The following is a 19,815-nucleotide window of genomic DNA, read 5'->3' on the forward strand; positions in this document are numbered from 1 at the left end:
CGGGAATCTAAAAGCTCCTGGTTTTAGATGGAAGTAAAGCGTTCTATTGACTATCAACAGTGATAATCAAATTGTTCTTTCAAAAAACTCATTTTAAGTAGTGGGCGAGTTCATCTTCGCTGGTTTATCGTACATACCTACTCCGTATAGATATCTAAATTGAAGGGGCTTAAGGGATATCATTAATAAAAGCCTCATACCGCACAAACCTGGTTGGCCTATCCTCTGACCTCCCAGAGCAAGTACGGACCGATAACCATGCACGCTTTCCAAAGCACCACAACGGACTCAACCACCAGGACCCATGGCTTCTGCCAGAGAGGAGCTTCACACAATCTAATCCAAATGGCATAAAATGCAACGGTGAAAAAGTGTTCAATAAGTAATGACGGTGCTTTTCGCAGGCCTGCAAGCATACCACATGGCTCCTCAATACAACGGCCTCCGCGCTGGAAATAGCGGAAACATCCATTTTTGAGAGTCGTGAGCGAGGTATCCTCACCAGCAAAGAGGGCATAGAGGGCCATAGCAAGGATATTGATAACGCTGGAGCCATGCTTCCGCCCCCAGTAAAAACGTCGCATTTGCTGTACAACTGCGCCTGTATCATCCAGGGATGGCAGAACATCCGGTGCTAGGAGCTTCGATAATAGTATAATGTCGTTAAACGCAACAGTCATGCCACCACCTGTAAGCGGATGGCGCATGTTCATGGCATCGCCCACTATAATCAGCCCAGGGGTTTTCTGAATTGACGATGGCAGGAAGGAGTTAGGCATGCTTCGGAGCCTACCGCGTGCCACAGCATCACGGAAGCTCTGCTGGCAGCCAGCTGGCAGCTCCGGCAGTACGACATTCAGCATGTGCCATTTTATTCCGCCAGCGCTGGGCTGGGCAGATGGGTGGCCTTCTGGCACATCAATCAGGATGCGGGTTTCGTGAGTGCCAATTTGGTAGAGGAGGATCGGGGGGGCGTTAGAAAGTATTACGTGGCCGTGATAAGGTCGAGGGAGGTCAGCGTCGATAAGTTCGAGGCCCCAGAATTTGGATCGAACAGACGGCTTGTTGGGAAGATATATTTTGCGGAATTCTGAGGCAAAGCCATCGGCTATGAGGGTGACACTGCCAAAGAACTGGTACAGTCAGTATTGAGCAAAGAGGCTCCTTGGGTGAGCACACTCACGCAGTCCTTTTTCTTCTCTTCCCCAGTCTCTGCTTGCACTCCCAGCACCGTGCCATGCGTATCTTGAACCACCTCCGTCACTCGAGTCTCAAAGATAGTAACATTAGGCGTTCGCTTCGCCGCCTCTCGTAGCTTTTGAATAAATCGACCATGATGAAACGACCTGCCTTCCGGCCGTTCTTCAGGCGCGTCCGCAGTAGGTGGGTAGGGGATGTCGACAGGTTCCTTATGATATGAAACCTGATATCCGTAGCAAGGCACAGCGTCGATGCCTTCGAGACAGTCTAGTAAGAAATATGTAAGCCTGTATCTGCGACATCAGGAGATCACCGCTGGCCTCCGTAGTGTGAAAGCGTAGCTCACCTGCGAGACCCAACTCTGCGAGCGCCCTCACGCCACCGGGCTGCAGCAGTTCCCCGACTATTCTCTCCGGCTCTTTCAGACTCCTTTCTAACAATATAACGCTGCGTCCTTGTTTCCCAAAAGCCACTGCTGCTGCACATCCGGCGATTCCGGCCCCTACGATTACCATATCGGCTTCATGGTGCAGGCGGCGCCGTACCTCCAGCAGATCGCAGGATTGCTTTGCGGCAGAGCTAAGTGAATCTTTAGAGGTAATGGCAGAGGCAGAGCTCTCAGAAGCTGGCATATTGGTGGTGAGGGTGGTTGTAGCCATCGGGGAGATCAGGGGTGACTCTTTTTTGATAGCAGCTGAGCCTCGGAGAAAAGCGCGCGCACAGGACAAGGGTAATAAAAACGAGAAACCAACAGGTAAGCCTCCTAATATACAAGAAGAAGACCGGAGTTACATTGTTAGGGGCGTATAGTAGTTACATATCGCAGGGGCCACGGAAGGGCACAATTTGGTGGCCTGATGAAAAAATGGGACGGAAAAAAATCTAGATTACGCAAAAGCCAACTCAAGCATCTAGCTACACTAGTTACTGATTCTACACACAGATCTTGTTTATCATTGCATTTGGTCTCATTATTTCATTACATATGAACAGGGAAAGGGAAACCCCCAGGACATCGCCATACGTAGCAGCAGAAGAAGAAAGCCACTCCACGCCATGCGTTCACCAACATGAGCATCAATACGAAGCATGCGTCTTCCAGCTAGAAAAGCTACCTTTTATCGCTCGCATACGATCTCTAGCAGATTCTCAATGCAGAGTGTACGGTTAGATCAGTGACCGGCCGGAGTGGAGGACGACATAGAACAGAACGGTATTCCATATGGCAAAACCATGGCTCGCCGAACCGACGAACTGAAAAAGGAAAATGTTGGTGCAAAGGTGACTTATACAAGGGGAGAATAGGATAGAGAAAGCAAATGTAGGAAAACAGAGTGGAAAGATCAGATGTCAGATTCCAACCGAATATGGGATCGCTTCCAGAAGAGAGATAGCCCTCACTGTAAAGAAAAGATAAAATGCCAGTGTTTAGGGGTTAGAAAAAAAAAAAGAAAAGAAAAAGAAAAACAAAAAGAAAAATGAAGAATGTAAATGAATGTTTTCAATATCATAAAAAAATAATAGACGGTTGCGTCTAGCGGTGGCTGCGGCGCATCCACCCTGTTACGCGCTCTATTGTATGTAACCGGCGCGCATCTGTTGCAAAGGAATCATTGTCGATATCATTTCTGTCCGACAGAGGTAGCTCGGAGTGTCTACTAGGAGCGGCTTTCGGAGTCTTTTCCGTATCCTCAGCTTTGCCCGAACGATGTGTTTCTGGTGTTACAGAGCTCGGCTCACACGCTGTACCTGGAGGTGTGCGGTCTTCTTGTTGCGACTTCGGCATATACCGTGGCTCAAAATTTGCCGTGAGCGCTGGTGTAATGCCCAAGGTGGCGTGAGACTGAAGATGAGTAGCACCAGTGCCCGCCATCGCCTGTCCGCCTGTATTACACTGCGCAGCAGTGTCAGTTGGCTCCAATTGCGGTGGAGTACATGTCTCTTCCTTCTCTGGTAGCTCGGGCAGAGGATCCAAAGCCTCCTCGCCAATGAATAAATGCTCCATGCTAGTCTCTAGTGGAGGTAGCAGCATAGGATCTGCGGTCTTGCCGACAGCTGTATCCATGAGTTCGCACTCGCGCTCCTTGAGGATATCGTCGCCTGCGCTTACGACACTCCCACGGCTGTTTGTTCTTAGCATTTCAGTCCCAAGTTTTGAACCGGATCTTCGCTGTTTTCCTGTAGCCAATTCAGGGGCGCGGGCACCCCTAGTGTGTGCACGACCAAGCTCTTCGTCTTCATCATCGCCCGACTCAGCACCCTCGTATGGTTTTTTATCCATATATTCGCGTTTTGTGTGGATGCCGTCAATGGAGCTTGGTTTGCGAAGTGGTCGCTTACTGTATAAATTAAAGGCAGCGGGGGCTGAAGTTGCGGTGAGCAAACTAGGAATTGCTGGAGGGCTAGTGGGTCCAACAAAGCCTTCTTTGGAAACTGAAGGCTCTTCAGAAATACAAAGACCTCCAGCCTTCATAGTATTCCAGTCTTCCTGGGCTTGACTGCTTAGGGCAAGAGGAGCGTCATCCTCTTTCGATGACTCAATATCACCAAAGTAGCTGCTACCAAGAGAATCGTCTCTGCTTGACCCCTGGTATGAACTAGTAGGAGCCACTCCAAAGCCTGAAGAGACTGAGCTAGGGCTACCTTCAGCGCGAATCGAACCATGGCGGAGTGCAGATGTAGGAATCGGGTGTTGATGGGCCAATACGTCGTCGCTTGGCGGTGGTTTCCATTGACAAAATTTGGACAAGCAATTGGTCAGGTTCTCAATCGTCGGTGGTTTCTCAATCAAGGCATCGAAATGATGTGTTTCAGGAAGATCCTTAAGATATCCTGTGACAGCAATGATAGGTGTATGGGTATTAGCACCTCGTGTGTCCCGAATCATACGAGCAACATCGGTACCGCTCATCTGGGGAAGTTTGAATTCAGTCATGATAATGTCAAACTGAACCTCGCTCAAAGCAAACCTCATCGCCTCCATCCCATTGACCGCCGTAATAGTTCTGCAACGTAGCCTCTCAAATAAGCGCTCCATAACCATCCTGGATACCGGATGATCCTCACAGATAAGAATGTCAAGAGGACGGAAAAAAGGACCATCCGAAAAATTGATTTGTGACAGTCGTCGTGAACTTTGCCTCCGTCGCTGAACTTTTAGAAGGGCCTTCGCTCGTGCATCCTCATTATCAGATGAAGATGGTGAGATATCACCAAGCTGACTTCTACGTTTGTGATGGCCCGGAATGAAGGGCTCTCTTGGCAATGCCAGGTCGCTATCTTGGGAGCCAATCGTGTGTGATCTTTGTCTGGAGGCGGGTGCACTGCTCTGGCGATGAAGTCCGGCCAGTTTATCGGGTGATGGGAGTTTGGGATGTTTTACCGGAGAAGACGCGCTTGTTGCCGACATTTTCAAATTTGTAGCTAGTCGAGGGGTCTCATAGCTACTAGCCTGCAGTGACGACGACATGGACTGATGTGAAAAGGTTGAAGAAGATCCCGACGTTTTGCGTCTCTCATGATGGTGCTGCCCTGTACTGAACTGAACCAAAAGTGGAGAAGATGGTTGCGAGGGGCGACTTGGAGAGGACGAATTAGCTTGACTCAAACTTGACGGGGACGCTGGCCTATTAGTAGCTTTGTTCTGCGACATGGTTCTCTTGAGAGGCCCTGCTATCATTGGGCTTCCTTCCAGAGAAGGGGCGGACGCTGTCGAGGGCGTCGTCGACGGCGATGGTACAGATCGCTGCTGCGCTTGCAAGGCCTCCTGTCTGAGCTTTTGTATAACGTCTTTGTTGGCTTTCTCTAGCACAGGGAGATTTTTAAAATTAAAATTACCAAAATCATCCGCTAGAACAGGTTCACTGAGCCTGCGGCTACGGCCATCGCGAATATGAGGTGGAATATGGAGTGGTATAAACCCGCGTTTTATGGAGCTAACTTGAGACTTGACCTTGAAAAGAGCATCATGGGGTCTGTCGGGATATTCGCCTGAAGTCGGTTTAGGCGATAGCTGGTCTTCAGTATCTTCTGTAAAGCCTTGCATTGTGGCACCCCGCTGATCGAAGTATTCCGTATCCTCAGGATCCAAGATGGTTGGAACAAAAGAACCGTCGTCTTCCAACAGGGTATCCCAGTTAACATTCGAGAACCAAGGATGATTGCGAATTTCTTCGCCTCCAGAATTTGATCCCAGCCGCTCTTCGGGGTTCAAATTCATGAGCTTATTCATCAGATCTCGAGCTTGCTCGGAAGAAAACTCTTCGTAGCCTTCGGGCCAATTTATTTTCCTATCCAAGATATTCTGAAATACTTCATCGGTAGTTGAAGCGTTGAATGGGGGGTATCCGTAGAGGAACTCGAATAGAATACAACCAAGAGACCACCAATCACACATCTCATCTTGACAAACACCTTGGATGGTCTCCGGTGCAAGATAGTCAGGAGTTCCAACAAAACCCTGGCTCTGCTCCTCAGGGTTAAACAAAGCCATCGCCGGGGGTATTGGCTGCTGTTGAGTAGCATGCAATGAAGTAAACGATGGCTGATAGCTAATCGATGGATGAGCGGGAAAGAGTCGCGGTGAATCACTCGCCTCACTTTTTGCTTCCTCTTCAATTGACGTGCCCTGCTGAGGCTGGGAGGTGTGCTGTGGAAAGTATGGAATTTCGCCAGGCTCGAATAAGTGTAAACCCTTGATAGAGGCAGCCAAAGTATCACTGCTGCCGCTATCGCTGCGATATCCAGACGCTCTTCTCGGCACATCACGGTTAAACAGGGGCTCTTTTAAACTGAAATAGGACGGCTGTCCAGGACCCCCGGAATCAGGATTGAGCACTGGAGTAGAATGCGGAGAGTGTGATGTAGGAAAGTCAAAAGACGCCGACCGTGAAGATGACAGCGATGAGTGGAATGGATGCTTAAGAAGATCAGGTGCAGAATCATTTGGGTTCTTTTGAACTCGTTTTTGTCGGCCAACAAGACCCATGCGCGAGAGACCAAAATCGGTAAGCTTTAGATGACCTCGAGCGTCAATGAGAAGGTTGTCAGGTTTAAGATCTCGATGGACAATGCCACGACTATGCAAGTGTTGAACTCCCATGACGACTTCGGCAGTATATCTCATTGCCCATTCCTCAGGCAAGCCGTTCAGTTGCTTAATCAAGGCAGCACAATCCCCTCCATTAAGATATTCCATGACAAGATAAAGGTAATCTTTACTTGCAAATGTCCAGTAGAGCTTTGCAACGAAGTCACTTTCTCCCTGCCACATCATAATCGCCCTCTCAGCTTTCACATTAGTGATCTGATTCTTAGCAACCATATCAGCCTTTTTTAGAACTTTGATAGCAAAATACTCTTGGGTCGTTTTCTTTTTGGACAAATACACACTTCCAAAGGCGCCTTTGCTGATAGGCTTGATGATCTCAAAGTCCTTAATAGACGGTGTAACAGCACGCGGCGGTGGATGGCTAACAGAACTCAAGTGAGGTGAAACTGGTGTTTTCCCTAATTCCGGCGAATTTGTAGAGGACTGTCTGCGATGGTGATGGCGATGCTGAGACGGATAGAATGAAGGATTCTGCGGTCCAAGTTCCATTGATGTGAGGATGGGAGAGGTAGTGGGCGACGGTAAGCTTTCTCCAGTGGAGAGACGCGGCTTGGTTAACCGCAAGGGTGATAAAGGAGGGTTACGCGCAGGAGATTCCCTACGTGGAGAGCACGAAAGTCCGGTTAGAATCAGACTTCGGCGTTTATTCTCCCTGGTGCTCATCCCACGGCTTAAGGCTCTCTCAGATGATGGTGACTCGGCGTAGCGTTCAGCAGACATGGCAGAAGATGGTGCACTGCTATCACTGTCTGCCGCGTCGCTTTCAGCAAGGAGGGAGCCACGCTTTACTGGGCCTAAAATACCAACGCTCTTGTGTGAACGAGGAGTTGGGCACTCCATGGGGCTGCTGGAACGGGTTGAAATAGCGATAGATGACGATCCTCGAGATAGCTGTGGTCGTGGAGTTTGTTCGGCAACAGCTTCCGGCGTCGCAAGGTCGGCCACAGGGGCCATTACTAACGGCAATGACTCCTGCGAGTATTGTTGCGAAGAAATCTCGCTCCTCTCGAGCTGTTCTGCCTCGTCGCTACTACTAGAACTCGTAGAGTCATCCAAATCGCCCGCTGCTATTCGTTCAGCTTTATCCATAGCGGCAGTGACACATTCCTCTACCAGAACGGCAAATTCAACACGAATACGTTCTGCATATTCAATGATCCTCCGATGCCGAAAAACAGCATCGATCTTGGCCTTAGCAAGTTGTTCAGTATCTCCGGATAAGGCAGCCAAGCCTTGTTCCTGCTCCAGAGTGTTGCTACTCGGCGACTGCCACTGCATTACTTGGGATATCCGGGACTCTGACTGTGGAGATTGTGTTCGAACTTCGTCGCCGAAATCTGTTCTAGACTCCTTGAGTGCGGGAGTGCTAACCTCCAAAGCAGTATCACATAGATCCAGAATTAGCTCAACGATTCGAGCAAGCGGTCTTCGCACAGCAAAAGAGGAGCGAGTTCGACTATGGCCCTTGCCAGAAGTGGAGGGATCTCTAGAGCGTGGAGGCGTTCCTGAAGATGACGACGACCCAGAGACTAGAGCAGATGAATATGGGCTGGGGCCAATGGGGAGGCCCTTGTATTCAGCCTGGGGTCCAGTTTGATCAAGAGGACCTGGTCTAGTTCTTCGAGCCTCGAGACCATCCAAAACTCTGACAATAGAGTGACGGTGCTCATTAAGGTTATCTTGCGCAAGCTGAACGTCCATTTCGGACCGGTGTTCTTGAAGACATAGTTCTGAATGTTTTTCAAACCACCAAGGCGTTATTTGTCTCTCACAGATGCGGCATAAGACGGGCATTGGAGGAGGATGGTGAGCAGGATCGTCGATCCCCACTTCTGCCAGTTTGGTGAGGTAGTTCGCTAAAACTTCAGCACCGACACCTAACGATTCGACAAGTAAGGGTGGAAGGCCAATAGTAACCTCGCGTGGTTGAGATGACGGTCGTAACATCCACATGGTCTAGATGGGGGTAATTTTGTTCAGTAGGGCGAACAGGAAGATACACTGGGGGCTAGGGTGGATAACGACTTACATGGCCATCTCCGCCAGAAGGCTTGTCATATACCATAATTCCCTGGCCCTCAAGATTAAGAACGTCATTGTCTTCTTTATTCTCTTCTTCTCCTTTACCTGAAACTTCACCGCTAGCCGTAGGTCTTTGGATCCGATCCCGACGAAAAATTGAGGCAGAGCCAGTATGGACAGCAAACCGAATGATCTTACTTCTTGAATCATCTTTCTTCATGGAGTCGACCACATCTTCAAAGGCAGATTTATTATCAATAATAAGATCGCGGATGTATTGACCTTCGACATCTTCAATCGGAGTTCCGATTACTTCAACCCACGAAGGGCTGACCCAGTTGACTCGTCCATCCAACGCTAGATCCACAATGACATTAACAGTTTTTTCAGCAGCTTCTTGTAGATCTAGCCGTTCTTCCCTAATATCCTCGCTGATAGAACGGATCATCGGAACGGGGCCAGGTGGAGGCGCATCGCGCGCTTCTTGTTTGAGGGCGGTAATCGCGGGAGGTTCCAGGAATCGAGGAACGCTGGAGGCGGTTGTGCTATCTTCCACCATTGTTTCGACTGTTTGGCTATCGATGACTAGGGGGACTAGAGACAGGAGGTTGCGAAAGAAGAGGTATTGTATAGCCGGACTCAGAAGGCAGACGGCTTAGTCGTAGCGGGAGACAGCTCTGGGGTTAGCGGAGAGACAGACCCGTCTGCCAGGCAGAGCGGTGCCCAAGCCAGCGAAGTAACTCGGTCGCCGCACATCAACTGCCCATGACTCCAAATATCACTCGATGCGAAGTTAAAGGGTAGAGATGGGGGGAGGAGGTGGTGGACGAATTCCGATGTTGTAAGCGAGGTCTGAGGTCAATGAGAGCAGGACCAGGGCAGCCTAGAAAAAAAACAGGGACTCAGGTGAGATGCGTCCAGGTTTCCCTTCCAGTCCAGCTTTCGAGAAGTTCCGGGACGTGTTATTGTGCGGGCTCAATTCGACGTCAAAGATGCAGAGCTAGCAATGCCTGTGAAAGCAGAGTGCACCACCACAACAGTCGACAGTAAGGAGAGAGAGAGGACGGACAAGGGAGCAAGTGAGGCCGGTTAGGACTACCGCTCAATGAACCCGTTCCACCTCATGGGCTGGCAGTGCGTGTGGTCAAGGGCGACGAGCTGGCGATGCGGACGACGTTCTGGCGACACCAACCCTCCCATGTCCGCGTGCCCGTTCGGAAATTTTGGTCACCGGCAAAACACGCTGGCCGTACTCTACCCCACCCAGTCAGCCAATAACTGCGCGTTCTTTGGGCCGCAGGCGCCGAGCAGGCCAAAACGGTGTGTATGCAATACCGTACGGAACAGCACCAGTCCGAGAGGGGCTCGACCCGTCTGGCAAACACGCTACAAGATCCGGCACCAGTTAGTTAGTTACGTCTTGTTTGGCCGGAGCGATGCGCGAGAAGCCCTGGTCTCCGGCATGCCCCCTCCAGCCCAGGCCCAAGCCCCAGCCGGAATAGATGCCCCAAGCGCCAGCGCACGCCCACCATGGTTTCACCACTACGGAGTACTCCGTACGCCTGTCACTCTCTCATTGTTCGCCTGTGCTGGCACTCATTATTTGCTGGCCGATCCATGATGTGAGTGCCAAGATGGCCGGCCTAACCGGCTCCGCGCGGAGATACTATATTCCGCAATCTTAGTCGGCGGCGCAATGATGTAAGCCGGACTCCATCCCCTAACGTGACACGCTTTCGACTACATTAAATAATGACTATTGTCTATTAAAACATGAAGAAATAGATTTTCCCACCAAATATCCAACCCCATACTCCTACAGCTGCTTTTTTGCCCGAAGATTACTGTCTTTCTGAAGCACGTATGCAACAGACCGTGCTACACCCTCATCAAGTGGAACAATCGGTTCATAGCCTAGTCGTATCTTCGCTTTATCGCAGGAATAGTACCGTGTCATACATGAGTATCTCACTTCACGCCTCCGCAGGCGAGGTGTCTTTCCAAAAAGCCCAAAGGCTGCCTCTAGGATCCCCCCAACGATGGTTAGGGTGCTCTCTCCCAGCGCAAATACCTGATGCGGCTCGACATAGCGGTCCATGAGCGCCCAGATCGCACGTGCCATGTCCCAGAAGTACACTGGGCTGTCATTTGTGATATTGAACGCTTCGCCATCAACCCGCTCATAGTCAAGTGGCCGGGCTGCATCCGCGTCAATTCGCTTTTTCGTAGCCAGTAGAAGCTCGGCGGCCAGCATGTGGGAGTATGCGATGTTACCAACATAGGTGAAGTCGAAAAGGTTGTTGTTGTCACCCAGCTGGAAGTTGAGAATTCGTTGCGAGGACTTGGCGGCATGCTCAACCATCTTAAATGTCAGTGTAGTATCACGCTCGCCGTATATTCCTGCAGGGCGAATGGCCACCGTAAGCATACCATTGGGGTAAAAGCCGTTACATTCCAGAACCATGTCTTCGGCAATGGCCTAGCTAGGCCGTTAGAAACTGTCTCATCATCTTTGAACGCTCTCACGAACCTTCGTTTCTGTATAATACTCTTGCTGCAACTTGCCTGTAATCTTCGGCCATCGTTCATCCACATGTATCAGATCACTCGTAGTATCATGCACGACGGACGATGAGCTGGTGTATATAAAGGCTTTGCAATTTCCTCCCCAATCTCCTTTGCGGCCTCCGGCGACCTCCAGCAGATTTCTTGTCCCATTCACGTTCACGTTATATATCAATTCATGATTTCCCTCGAGCATCAGAGATACCGTATCAATTACTACATCTGGCTTCACCGCACGAAACACCTCTAGCAGCGAATCGACAGAGAGAACATCGGCGTCATAGTAGTCTGCACCAGGAAGCCGATTATTTGACGTCCGCAGGTCCGCCACTGAGACTTTTGTGTTTTTGTATACGGGATATCGTCCTCGAAGGTGAGGATATGAGAAGCGTTTATCTGGCTGGCCGTTGGCATCGGTAATGTGAGACGCCTCATTCGTGGAGTTCTCGGAAGGGAAATTTAACAAATGGTCAACGATATGCGTTCCCAGGAATCCACAGCCACCGATTACAAGGACGGAGCCAAGCTCGATGCTTCGTTGAGGTGCCATCGTAGTTTCTGTAAAGGAAAATGTGACGCTGGAAGTGAAGGTTGCGGGTCAGCAAGTTTTTAGAATAAATGAGACAGTCAGAGAGCTTTTTGCTTTGGGGTCTGGAGTGGAGGTGACATACCTGTTGGTTGATGGAGCGCGTGGTTGTGCCTGGGATCTTGAGAAAGTCAATTCCGTCCGACTTCAAAACTCAACCGTCTTGGTGTGGTGTCTACAAAACACAACGGTTTGACAACTGATACCTCCCAAAGCTCTGATCACAAGTATGAATTTCCTTGCAATGACTCTACCTATAGAACCGCAATATGAGAGCGCGATGTCCTAGAGAACATAACGCCTCTGCTTTCTATTTTCCCTAGCTATGTTTCTTCAATGACTTCTATACACCACCTTAGGACTGATAAAAGGCTCACAGCACTTTTCCAACACTAGAACGGCCGGCTGCCTGCTTCAATATGGGTCCTGAACAGCAAACATCAACCGAAGACCGGCCTTGCATTATGCTACTCTCGATTGAAACCGAAGCATTCTTCGACGAGCAGTATAACCGTTTGCTCAATGCTCTCTCTGATCGAGCTCGCGTTGTGCGCGCGCGGACAACACAAAGCGCTCTAAACTTCCTCGAGAACAATATACCCAGCGCCATCTTCGTTACTGATGCCGGCCTTATACGACGCAAGACGACAGGCATCTTACCAAAGCTCACAGAATATGTATCTAACGGAGGAAGGATAATTTTTGGTGGGCATTTCAGCTCCTTTGCTCCTCCGTTGAAAATTCATCCCCTTTTCCGCAAGAACTTTGGCCTGCCGTGGGAGAGTGCGTCCTATCATCGAACAGATTTTCATCTGAACCCTGTGGCCGCGGAGAACCTTGGCTCGTCTCAGCAGCTAGCGAGTTGCTATAGCCAGAAAGCCCTTCATTTGAAAAATGTTGGCCATGCTGCCGCGATATATCTTCCGGGACGTGAGAGTAGGATTCAAAGTTTGGTATTCTCACCGGAAAGAATTACGAATCTTGAAGAAACCCCGACTGCCTGGGCTAAAGTTGGGCAGGGCTGGGTTGGATATATAGGAGATGTGAACGCCGAAGAGGATACCGATACTGTTGTTTTAAGTATGTGTGGGGTTTAATGCAGCTCTTATTGAACTCTAATATGAGAATTTTACGTCAGTATCGTCGCCTCTGTCTCTTGTACGCATGAAACTTCTCAATTGCTATTACACCGCATGATAAATTATACTTATTAACTGCAAGTAGCTTTCCTTAACAACTCCGGTGTCACCCTATTTTCATAGACTGCTTTCCGTGCATTGGCTTTTTTTTATCGTCGCATTCATGGAGTTTGTTTCCACTTTTTGATAAGACGAAGCCCTTTCCCAAAGAGTGACATAATCTCCAACAGCCAAGGCATCCTTTCTGTGTCGACAAGAGACTTCAATTTCTCCACTTGGACAAGGAATTCTGAAAGTAGGGGGTTTTTTGTACTCAGGCCACACAATCGGGTTTGTTGCCTCAGATTGGTGAGTAATCGTTCGGTTTTGTCTTCGGTAGGCGGCCCATGTTCCCAGCTGATTTCGATATTCGACAATGCTCTTTCCATCCTCTAACGGGATGACCAACTCCCACTCTTTCAATGATTCGACAACGTGAGCATCCCGTTCCCGGAAATCTACCTGGCGAAAATGCTCGTCCTTCGTGAGAGCTTCGTAGACAGTAAAAACAACCCCATCAACATCATTGAGCGTGGGATACTGTTCCTGACCTCCAATACGAACTGCCTTGTCAAAGTCGAAAAGCTTCAAGTCCATTGAATCAACCATAATGTTCCGGGGTGCGACATCCTGATGCATAATTCCAAATTGAAGATTCAAAATATCGACGGCTGTGGTGAGCTGCTCCAGCCAGTGGAAGTAGAAGGTGCTATGATAGTGCTCAAGCGTGGGGCCGAATATGAATTTCGATGTGAACCCAAGGATCTTCCGGGAAACATCGTCAATGACCACACGATGAAAGTCAACAAAACATTTATTATGTTTCAATGCTTTGAGTATATGTAGCTCATCCCAGATACTTGGCACGTTTTCTTGCGTAATGGCATATTTGAATGCCACGACTTCATTACTTTGAGGGTGTTGAACAACATCTGTACAAACATGGAGCCTGTCAACCTCAATTAACTCCGATCTACACACCAGCTCGCTGTCTTTGACAGATTCGGGGACGTCTGAATATCTAATTTCCCACGTAGGGTCATTATCCGATGAGACACTTAACAGGCTGCCATCGGCAGACAACTGTATTAAATGCACTTCTGGTCCAACATGATCAGCATATTGCGCAACAAGTTTCTCTGCACTCTCATGGTCAGGGAGGATCTCAGCCGGGCCTGCGATTCTAAAGCAGCGACGCTGGTCAAAATCAATGACAACCCAGGAACGAGGGCCACCGTTTGGATATACGCGTCCCTCGGGGCTGTAGAATCGATAGTCTTTGGGAATCATTTGTGATAGGAGCGGTGTACGAAAATCAAAAACCAGCTATTCAGAAGATCTTAAGAGATAAAGCTGCACGCATCCATAGGATTCTTTCGGGGACGGATAGCTCACTAGAGGGAGGGCATGTTGGTGTGTGTACAGAGTAGTTAGGCAGCAGGCAAGCTTGCATACAAAGCGCTGTCTAAAGCCACTAACGCTGTATGTAACTAGCACCCCCCATTGTTGTCGAATCGTTCATTGTCTTGACTCTATTCAAAGGCCTGCATACATGTACACAAGCTGCTCTGTTGTTGTTGGTAGCGTAGTAGAGTCGAACGCTCGTTATTCATTGGGAAATATAGTATAAATCACCTCGTGCTTTTGCTCTTCACAGACTCTGACAGACGGAGCATAGCAACTATAGGCCTACCATGCGGACATCGATATACCCAAATGGTTCATCTCCTAGAGAAACGAGGCTAATCCGTTTGGAAGTTGATAGTTTTTTATACTTTGGCCTGAAGCAGTGTACGCCAAATAATACTTTGTTTAAGTTTCGCATATAAAACTGTATGAAGTTCTTGGTTAAACTAAATATGTGACGAATGATGGATTGGAAAAGATGTTAAAGCATGCTGGGCAACAAAAGGCAAATTTGAAATTAAAACCCAAAAGAGAATACAAAAGAGACGGAAATTTCGGGTCTAGGAATGGTAGCACACAAGGAACAGGAAATGCCAGAAGCTTTATTCTTGGAAATGGTAAACTAAAGATATACGAACATTATTCTCTGGGTAAAAAATTAAGTCAGTCTTCAGCAAACGCTGGGCATTTATGGAACCCTTTAATTGTTTGAAATTCACTTACTCAATACTACGTTGTGCTGATCGTCTTAGCAAACGATTATACTGCTTTTTCTGTTCTGCTGAGCCCCAAAACAGCTTTGATGCCTCTGGATTAACCGTCGCGCGTGGGTCATATGTCGGCGACTCGTCTTCTAAAGCAGCCACAATTGCTTCAACATGCGACCTCATATCTTCTAGCTTCTTAGAGGAATAGCAAAGGACACCAGCTTGTGAAACCCGACGGTGGAAGATAGAAGTTTGCACGAAAGCGCGAGGTTGCTCTTCAGGGAAGTGTGGGCTAAGGCAGATTTTGATACGAAAAATGCCACCGTCCATGTGAGTCATGGGTCGGCCGAAGAAGGTCAGCTGCCAGACGAAAGGATTGCCATCATCGAGGGAAATGTCAAAGGTGAAATTTTTCTTTAACTTCAGGTCCTCCATAATTTGCTCGTACTGTCGTTGAAGGCTAACTGATATTCTGGTATCATTGGCTTTAGCCTTCAGTCCCTCGGCAACCCAGCCATGAGTTTCCTGCATAATAGCGTCCTTAATCAGCTCCACTCGCTGTTTCATCTGTGGATAATTATAGCGCCCATCCATTGAATTGCCACCGACTTCGAAAGGCATTCTCTCAAAGCGGGAGCCAACGGGATGATTGGCCTCTTGCTCCTTTATGATGTTCATGTAAGAGTCGTAGTACCAGAGGAATCGCCTCTTGCATAAATCATGGAAAGGCTCAAAAGGTGGGTTTGCATCTTCGTCCTCGTCGGAATCAGAAAAGCTGCGAGAGGGTGGAATCACAGCTCCATCTGCCTGGATCCCCAAGGCGTCTTCAAGGCGTTGTATAACAGTGATACGTAGGGTTTCGTGATAGATCTAAAAGTTATGAGAAGAGAAGTAGGTAAACTGAAAACAATGCGCTATATATGAAGCTCTCACCTTTTCAACGTATTTCGCCATTGCTTTCAAATCTGCCTCGCCTTTCGCATCCTCGTATCCAGGCTCATTTTCATATGGATTTGATGACATCAGACTTTGGATTGAAATCAAAATAGATTCTAGGCCCTGTGCTGATGACCACTGCTCGCCACTCTCACCACGCCAGGTTCTAATATTGCGAATGAGCTATCGAATTTCCAAGTACACCAAACAAGTCGATAACTTACCCTAAGGTGGATCTGCAGAAGCTCTATGTTAGCAATAGATTTAAACCAAGCATCAGGGACTCATGATGCACCTACAGACAAACTTTGCCGCAGGCATAGATATTCGGATTGAAGCGGGTTCGCCCCCCGTTTGTAGTCACAGATTCTACTTTGGGAGGGCTTGCGGGGTATTCTATGGACAAAATTGTATAAGAAGAATGTACTCTTAAATTTCAGTGTTTTGAAAAGTACCCTTGGGAAATTTAATATCGAACTACAATCCATGTCAGTATTTACGGCCCATAATAAGCTGAGTACGTCAGACCTCAAAAAACCCAAATTCATATGGTGTCTCGGCAGGGCCGATGATTAAGGCTTTAATATTTTGAATGTCCTCTTCCTTGCAAGCTACAGCCAAGGCTATATATAGCATTTAGCATTTTGGAGAAGTCATAACTTATTAAAAGTGTCGCTTACATAAATCTGACCCTTGCTGTAGCTGGCTTATTTCCTAAGTTCATAAACATGTTAGGGTTAGTAAAGAGTAAATCAAAGTAACTTGTGAGTGTAGGTAAGGGGAATAGCTACCCGCCCAATCCGAAGAATTGCCTGGTTTGCCATTTCGAGAGTCAGCCTATCTCAAAGGCAATTCCAAAATTATCTGGGCCACAAGTTCTTGAAGATGCAGACCACTGACGAGGAACGTATAAATTAAACTAAGCAAAGTAGCACATTCATAACCAGCCAGAAAAGGCAATTGTAAGTTTAATGTAGGGGTAGATAGAATTTTGTGAGTTTCAATAGGGAGCAATAAAGCTTTCAACATCTAGAAGCTGATGTAGTGCACATAGAAGGCTAGGGAATATTCGAGTGGGTAAACTTTATCCGTGGAGGGGATAGTCCTGTATTAACTGATGCTATCACCGTAGCCAAGGATATAACCAGCAGGCAGGCTGGTGCTGGAGCATGGCTCGGCTTTCCCGTTCACTTTACTAAGAGGACGTAAAGGATGGCGGGGTAGTATATGTATCAAAGGCACATCAAGCGAGTTCTGGCAGGAAAATGGCAAGGAAGGGAAATGCCATTAGCTTCTGTACTTGTGAGCGACGCGATCAAGTCAAGCCGCTTTTAGGCTCCACAGGTTGCCTAAACCCGCGCTAGCCCGCGACGGGAATGGCCAACTCTAACGTTCTTCAGCCTTACCAACAGAACAGAACATCAAAGCAAGACAAGCGCAACTGCTTTCCTTTTTATATGTGTCTGTGCTGTAGGGGCTTGGTTGGAGCTGGGCATCAGATGTTCTTCACATGTTGGAATGCACCCTTGCTGCTACCTTGGGAATAAGTAGCCAACTGCCACCTAAAGCTTCTATGTAACTCCCCTATCACCTGGCTATTTCTGTTCTCTCTCGAGGCCACTCTACTCTATCAATGCGACCCATTTTTTATACCTCAACCACACCTGATATGCAAGTGCTTTCTTAGCGGAAGAGCTGCACTCTTGAGCTGCTAGTCTTACTTTCTATGGGATTAACAATACGTAAATATAAATGACTACAAGAGAATTATCCCAGACTGCATCCAATAAACCGCCGCTTTATGGCCTCATATTTGCATATACATATAATAAACACCGCTGCCCGACCTCGCTAAATACTATAAGGTTTACCGGGACTAGTGCATAATATCCTGCAGTATTGCCATATTAGGCACTAAAATTATTAGTCATTCCAATCATTCCTAGGTTTTAGCCCGGTGTCGCCAAGCCCCTTTCCGATACAGACAGTTTCAACGTCACCACAAGGACAGGAACTCCAGCTGCTGCAGGCGCCGCCAATTTCGAGGCATTTTCCGGCTCTGTTTCTCAGCAATGAGAATTTGCGTCGTGGGAGATAAATTATGACCTGATAGCCCCTCACCATGTACGCTGCGTTCTTCTGAACATTATTATTGCCTGGTTGTTGCTAATGTTGATATAGGGTCGTATACTCCCTCGTCGTCATTAACAAAGCTGGCGGCTTAATCTACCAGCGCGACTTCCAATCTGGACTACAGAAACTCTCTACAAATGACTATCTCGTCCTAGCCGGCACATTTCACGGGTACGTTTCTTATTGCTGCCGTGAAGATGGCACATATTTACTGATGACCTTTGTTAGTGTTCACGCTATTACTCGCTCTCTAACACCCCAGGTCTCTTCTGCTTCCACAGCTGCCGGTAATAATACTTCCCCGGGACTTTCTAGCCTCCCTAATCCAGGCCTGCCCAAAACCGGGCTTGAAGTACTTGAAACGGAGAAATTTAGATTAACATGCTTCCAAACCATCACTGGCACCAAATTCCTTCTATTTACCGATCCGCTCATGCCTAATGTTGATGTTATGATGCGCAAGATCTACGAATTATATGCAGATTATGTCATGAAAAACCCATTCTATCAGATGGAAATGCCGGTGAGATGTGAGGCATTTGATCGGCATTTGGCGGCATGGCTGAGAAGCCGCAGTTGATAAACTACACAGCACTTTAGAAGTTAGATTTATGTCACAGCTGTACTCCGTATATAAACGGCGAACGTGGCATGAAGTATTCAATAATCTAGTGGCTTCAAAGCATGGCCTGCGCCGGCATATCATGAGGTGTCCATTTTGTCGCCATCGTTCCCCTTATCCTTTTTGTTGCCATCATTCCCCTTGTCCTTTTTGTCACCACCGGATGACTCTTGGCCAAGAAGAGGCTGCGATTCTTCTGGAATACCCTCGAGATTTTCCTTTCCTTGCTTTTCTTGCTCTTGCTTCTCTTTTTCCTGTCGAGCCTTTTCTTCCTCAAGGGACATCCGTAAGGCGAAAGCCAATTCGGGATCTGCAGACGGGTCAATACCGAATTCGAACCCGTTGCCTCCTTCATCTCCCTCGCGGCCACCCATTGCCTCTCCGCCTATTATCGGTGTGGCAATGAGCGAATCACTTAACAGGTTCGGACCGGGATGTATTATTTCCATATGAGAGCTGTTGCTGGTGCTGTTGACGTTATCATGGAAGGCTTTTATCTTCTTCGTTGTTTCCGAGTCCAGATCGCCAAAAACAACAAAATCTACATTGACGTTATGTTTTTTCATTTTCCGTGCAAGCTTAATGAGAGATTTCTCATCTTCCTCAACACGTGAACAGTTGAACACGATGATTCGCTGTCGCTGGGCTTTCTCTTTTCGGTGCTTCAGAGCCAACTAAAGGAGAACCATATGCATTAGACAACCTCAGATAGATGCTGGTACTAAGTATTTTTCCAACACTCACATGTGCAACCTGTATGCTCGAAGATAGATGGGCATTTCCCCGAATCTTTGACCGATGAAGACCTTCTAATATTTGTCCGATATCCACAGTGAATGTAACTAGAACCTCTGGACCGTTGCCACCCATGCTCATTAAACCAACAGAGGACTCGGGGTTTGCTTGCGTTTTTGCCGAATGGATAAGGTTGATAGCATCGGCCTGAGCATCGAATCTCGTTGGCCTAACAGCGATAATGAGCATACTAGCTCCATCAGAGCAGATTTGCCTACTTACAGATAATCTCCATTTCTACTGCTTTCACTGTTGTCAACACTAGCACCGTTGAGTTAGCTCATCGTCCAGGGATGACAAATGAAGAAAGACCGGCTAACATGATCATTGTAGCCTCGAGAGTCATCTTGTGAATTTGACCACCTCTATTGTAAAAATAATAATCAAGGAAAACGTCACTTGAGCGAAAGTAATCTAAAATGGTGGGAATAAAGGGAGTTATCAGTAGCAAGTGATATGATTGTTTGATTGTCGTAGCTGACCTCAAGAAGTGCCTGGCTAGCGCTACTCCCGTTTCGGCCTAGACCACGAAGCTCCAGCATTGCCGGTAAAGT

General features: G+C 47.9%; 8 protein-coding genes across 8 annotated transcripts; 2 read left to right on the forward strand and 6 right to left on the reverse strand.

Moving 5' to 3' along the window:
- Nucleotides 1-218: 218 nt before the first annotated feature.
- On the reverse strand, nucleotides 219-1,832 carry ERG1 (Squalene epoxidase; the record flags this gene model as incomplete). Its single annotated transcript, XM_049252694.1, has 3 exons — nucleotides 219-1,133; nucleotides 1,184-1,467; nucleotides 1,547-1,832. 3 exons carry the CDS (start codon nucleotides 1,830-1,832, stop codon nucleotides 219-221), a joined length of 1,485 nt encoding a protein of 494 aa, XP_049108193.1.
- Nucleotides 1,833-2,734: 902 nt separating this feature from the next.
- On the reverse strand, nucleotides 2,735-8,891 carry RIM15 (rim15, signal transduction response regulator; the record flags this gene model as incomplete). Its single annotated transcript, XM_049252695.1, has 2 exons — nucleotides 2,735-8,266; nucleotides 8,340-8,891. The coding sequence occupies 2 exons, from the start codon at nucleotides 8,889-8,891 to the stop codon at nucleotides 2,735-2,737; spliced, it is 6,084 nt and encodes a 2,027-aa protein (XP_049108194.1).
- A 1,257-nt stretch (nucleotides 8,892-10,148) lies between these two features.
- Nucleotides 10,149-11,447, reverse strand: ERG26 (erg26, C-3 sterol dehydrogenase; the record flags this gene model as incomplete). Its single annotated transcript, XM_049252696.1, has 2 exons — nucleotides 10,149-10,811; nucleotides 10,863-11,447. The coding sequence occupies 2 exons, from the start codon at nucleotides 11,445-11,447 to the stop codon at nucleotides 10,149-10,151; spliced, it is 1,248 nt and encodes a 415-aa protein (XP_049108195.1).
- A 455-nt stretch (nucleotides 11,448-11,902) lies between these two features.
- On the forward strand, nucleotides 11,903-12,680 carry LOZ57_003649 (uncharacterized protein; the record flags this gene model as incomplete). Its single annotated transcript, XM_049252697.1, has 2 exons — nucleotides 11,903-12,563; nucleotides 12,622-12,680. 2 exons carry the CDS (start codon nucleotides 11,903-11,905, stop codon nucleotides 12,678-12,680), a joined length of 720 nt encoding a protein of 239 aa, XP_049108196.1.
- Nucleotides 12,681-12,739: 59 nt separating this feature from the next.
- LOZ57_003650 (uncharacterized protein) lies at nucleotides 12,740-13,951 on the reverse strand (the record flags this gene model as incomplete). Its single annotated transcript, XM_049252698.1, has 1 exon — nucleotides 12,740-13,951. One exon carries the CDS (start codon nucleotides 13,949-13,951, stop codon nucleotides 12,740-12,742), a length of 1,212 nt encoding a protein of 403 aa, XP_049108197.1.
- An 836-nt stretch (nucleotides 13,952-14,787) lies between these two features.
- Nucleotides 14,788-16,535, reverse strand: LOZ57_003651 (uncharacterized protein; the record flags this gene model as incomplete). Its single annotated transcript, XM_049252699.1, has 8 exons — nucleotides 14,788-15,645; nucleotides 15,709-15,877; nucleotides 15,936-15,947; nucleotides 16,011-16,107; nucleotides 16,167-16,188; nucleotides 16,240-16,334; nucleotides 16,392-16,425; nucleotides 16,503-16,535. 8 exons carry the CDS (start codon nucleotides 16,533-16,535, stop codon nucleotides 14,788-14,790), a joined length of 1,320 nt encoding a protein of 439 aa, XP_049108198.1.
- Nucleotides 16,536-17,833: 1,298 nt separating this feature from the next.
- Nucleotides 17,834-18,424, forward strand: LOZ57_003652 (uncharacterized protein; the record flags this gene model as incomplete). The annotated part of the gene is made up of 3 exons (XM_049252700.1): nucleotides 17,834-17,844; nucleotides 17,893-18,015; nucleotides 18,073-18,424. The coding sequence occupies 3 exons, from the start codon at nucleotides 17,834-17,836 to the stop codon at nucleotides 18,422-18,424; spliced, it is 486 nt and encodes a 161-aa protein (XP_049108199.1).
- A 122-nt stretch (nucleotides 18,425-18,546) lies between these two features.
- Nucleotides 18,547-19,607, reverse strand: RPN10 (proteasome regulatory particle base subunit rpn10; the record flags this gene model as incomplete). The annotated part of the gene is made up of 4 exons (XM_049252701.1): nucleotides 18,547-19,140; nucleotides 19,211-19,430; nucleotides 19,484-19,522; nucleotides 19,582-19,607. The coding sequence occupies 4 exons, from the start codon at nucleotides 19,605-19,607 to the stop codon at nucleotides 18,547-18,549; spliced, it is 879 nt and encodes a 292-aa protein (XP_049108200.1).
- Nucleotides 19,608-19,815: the final 208 nt, after the last annotated feature.

Source organism: Ophidiomyces ophidiicola (assembly GCF_022830035.1).
Source record: "Ophidiomyces ophidiicola strain CBS 122913 chromosome Unknown scaffold_13, whole genome shotgun sequence".
Lineage (NCBI taxonomy): Eukaryota > Fungi > Ascomycota > Eurotiomycetes > Onygenales > Onygenaceae > Ophidiomyces > Ophidiomyces ophidiicola.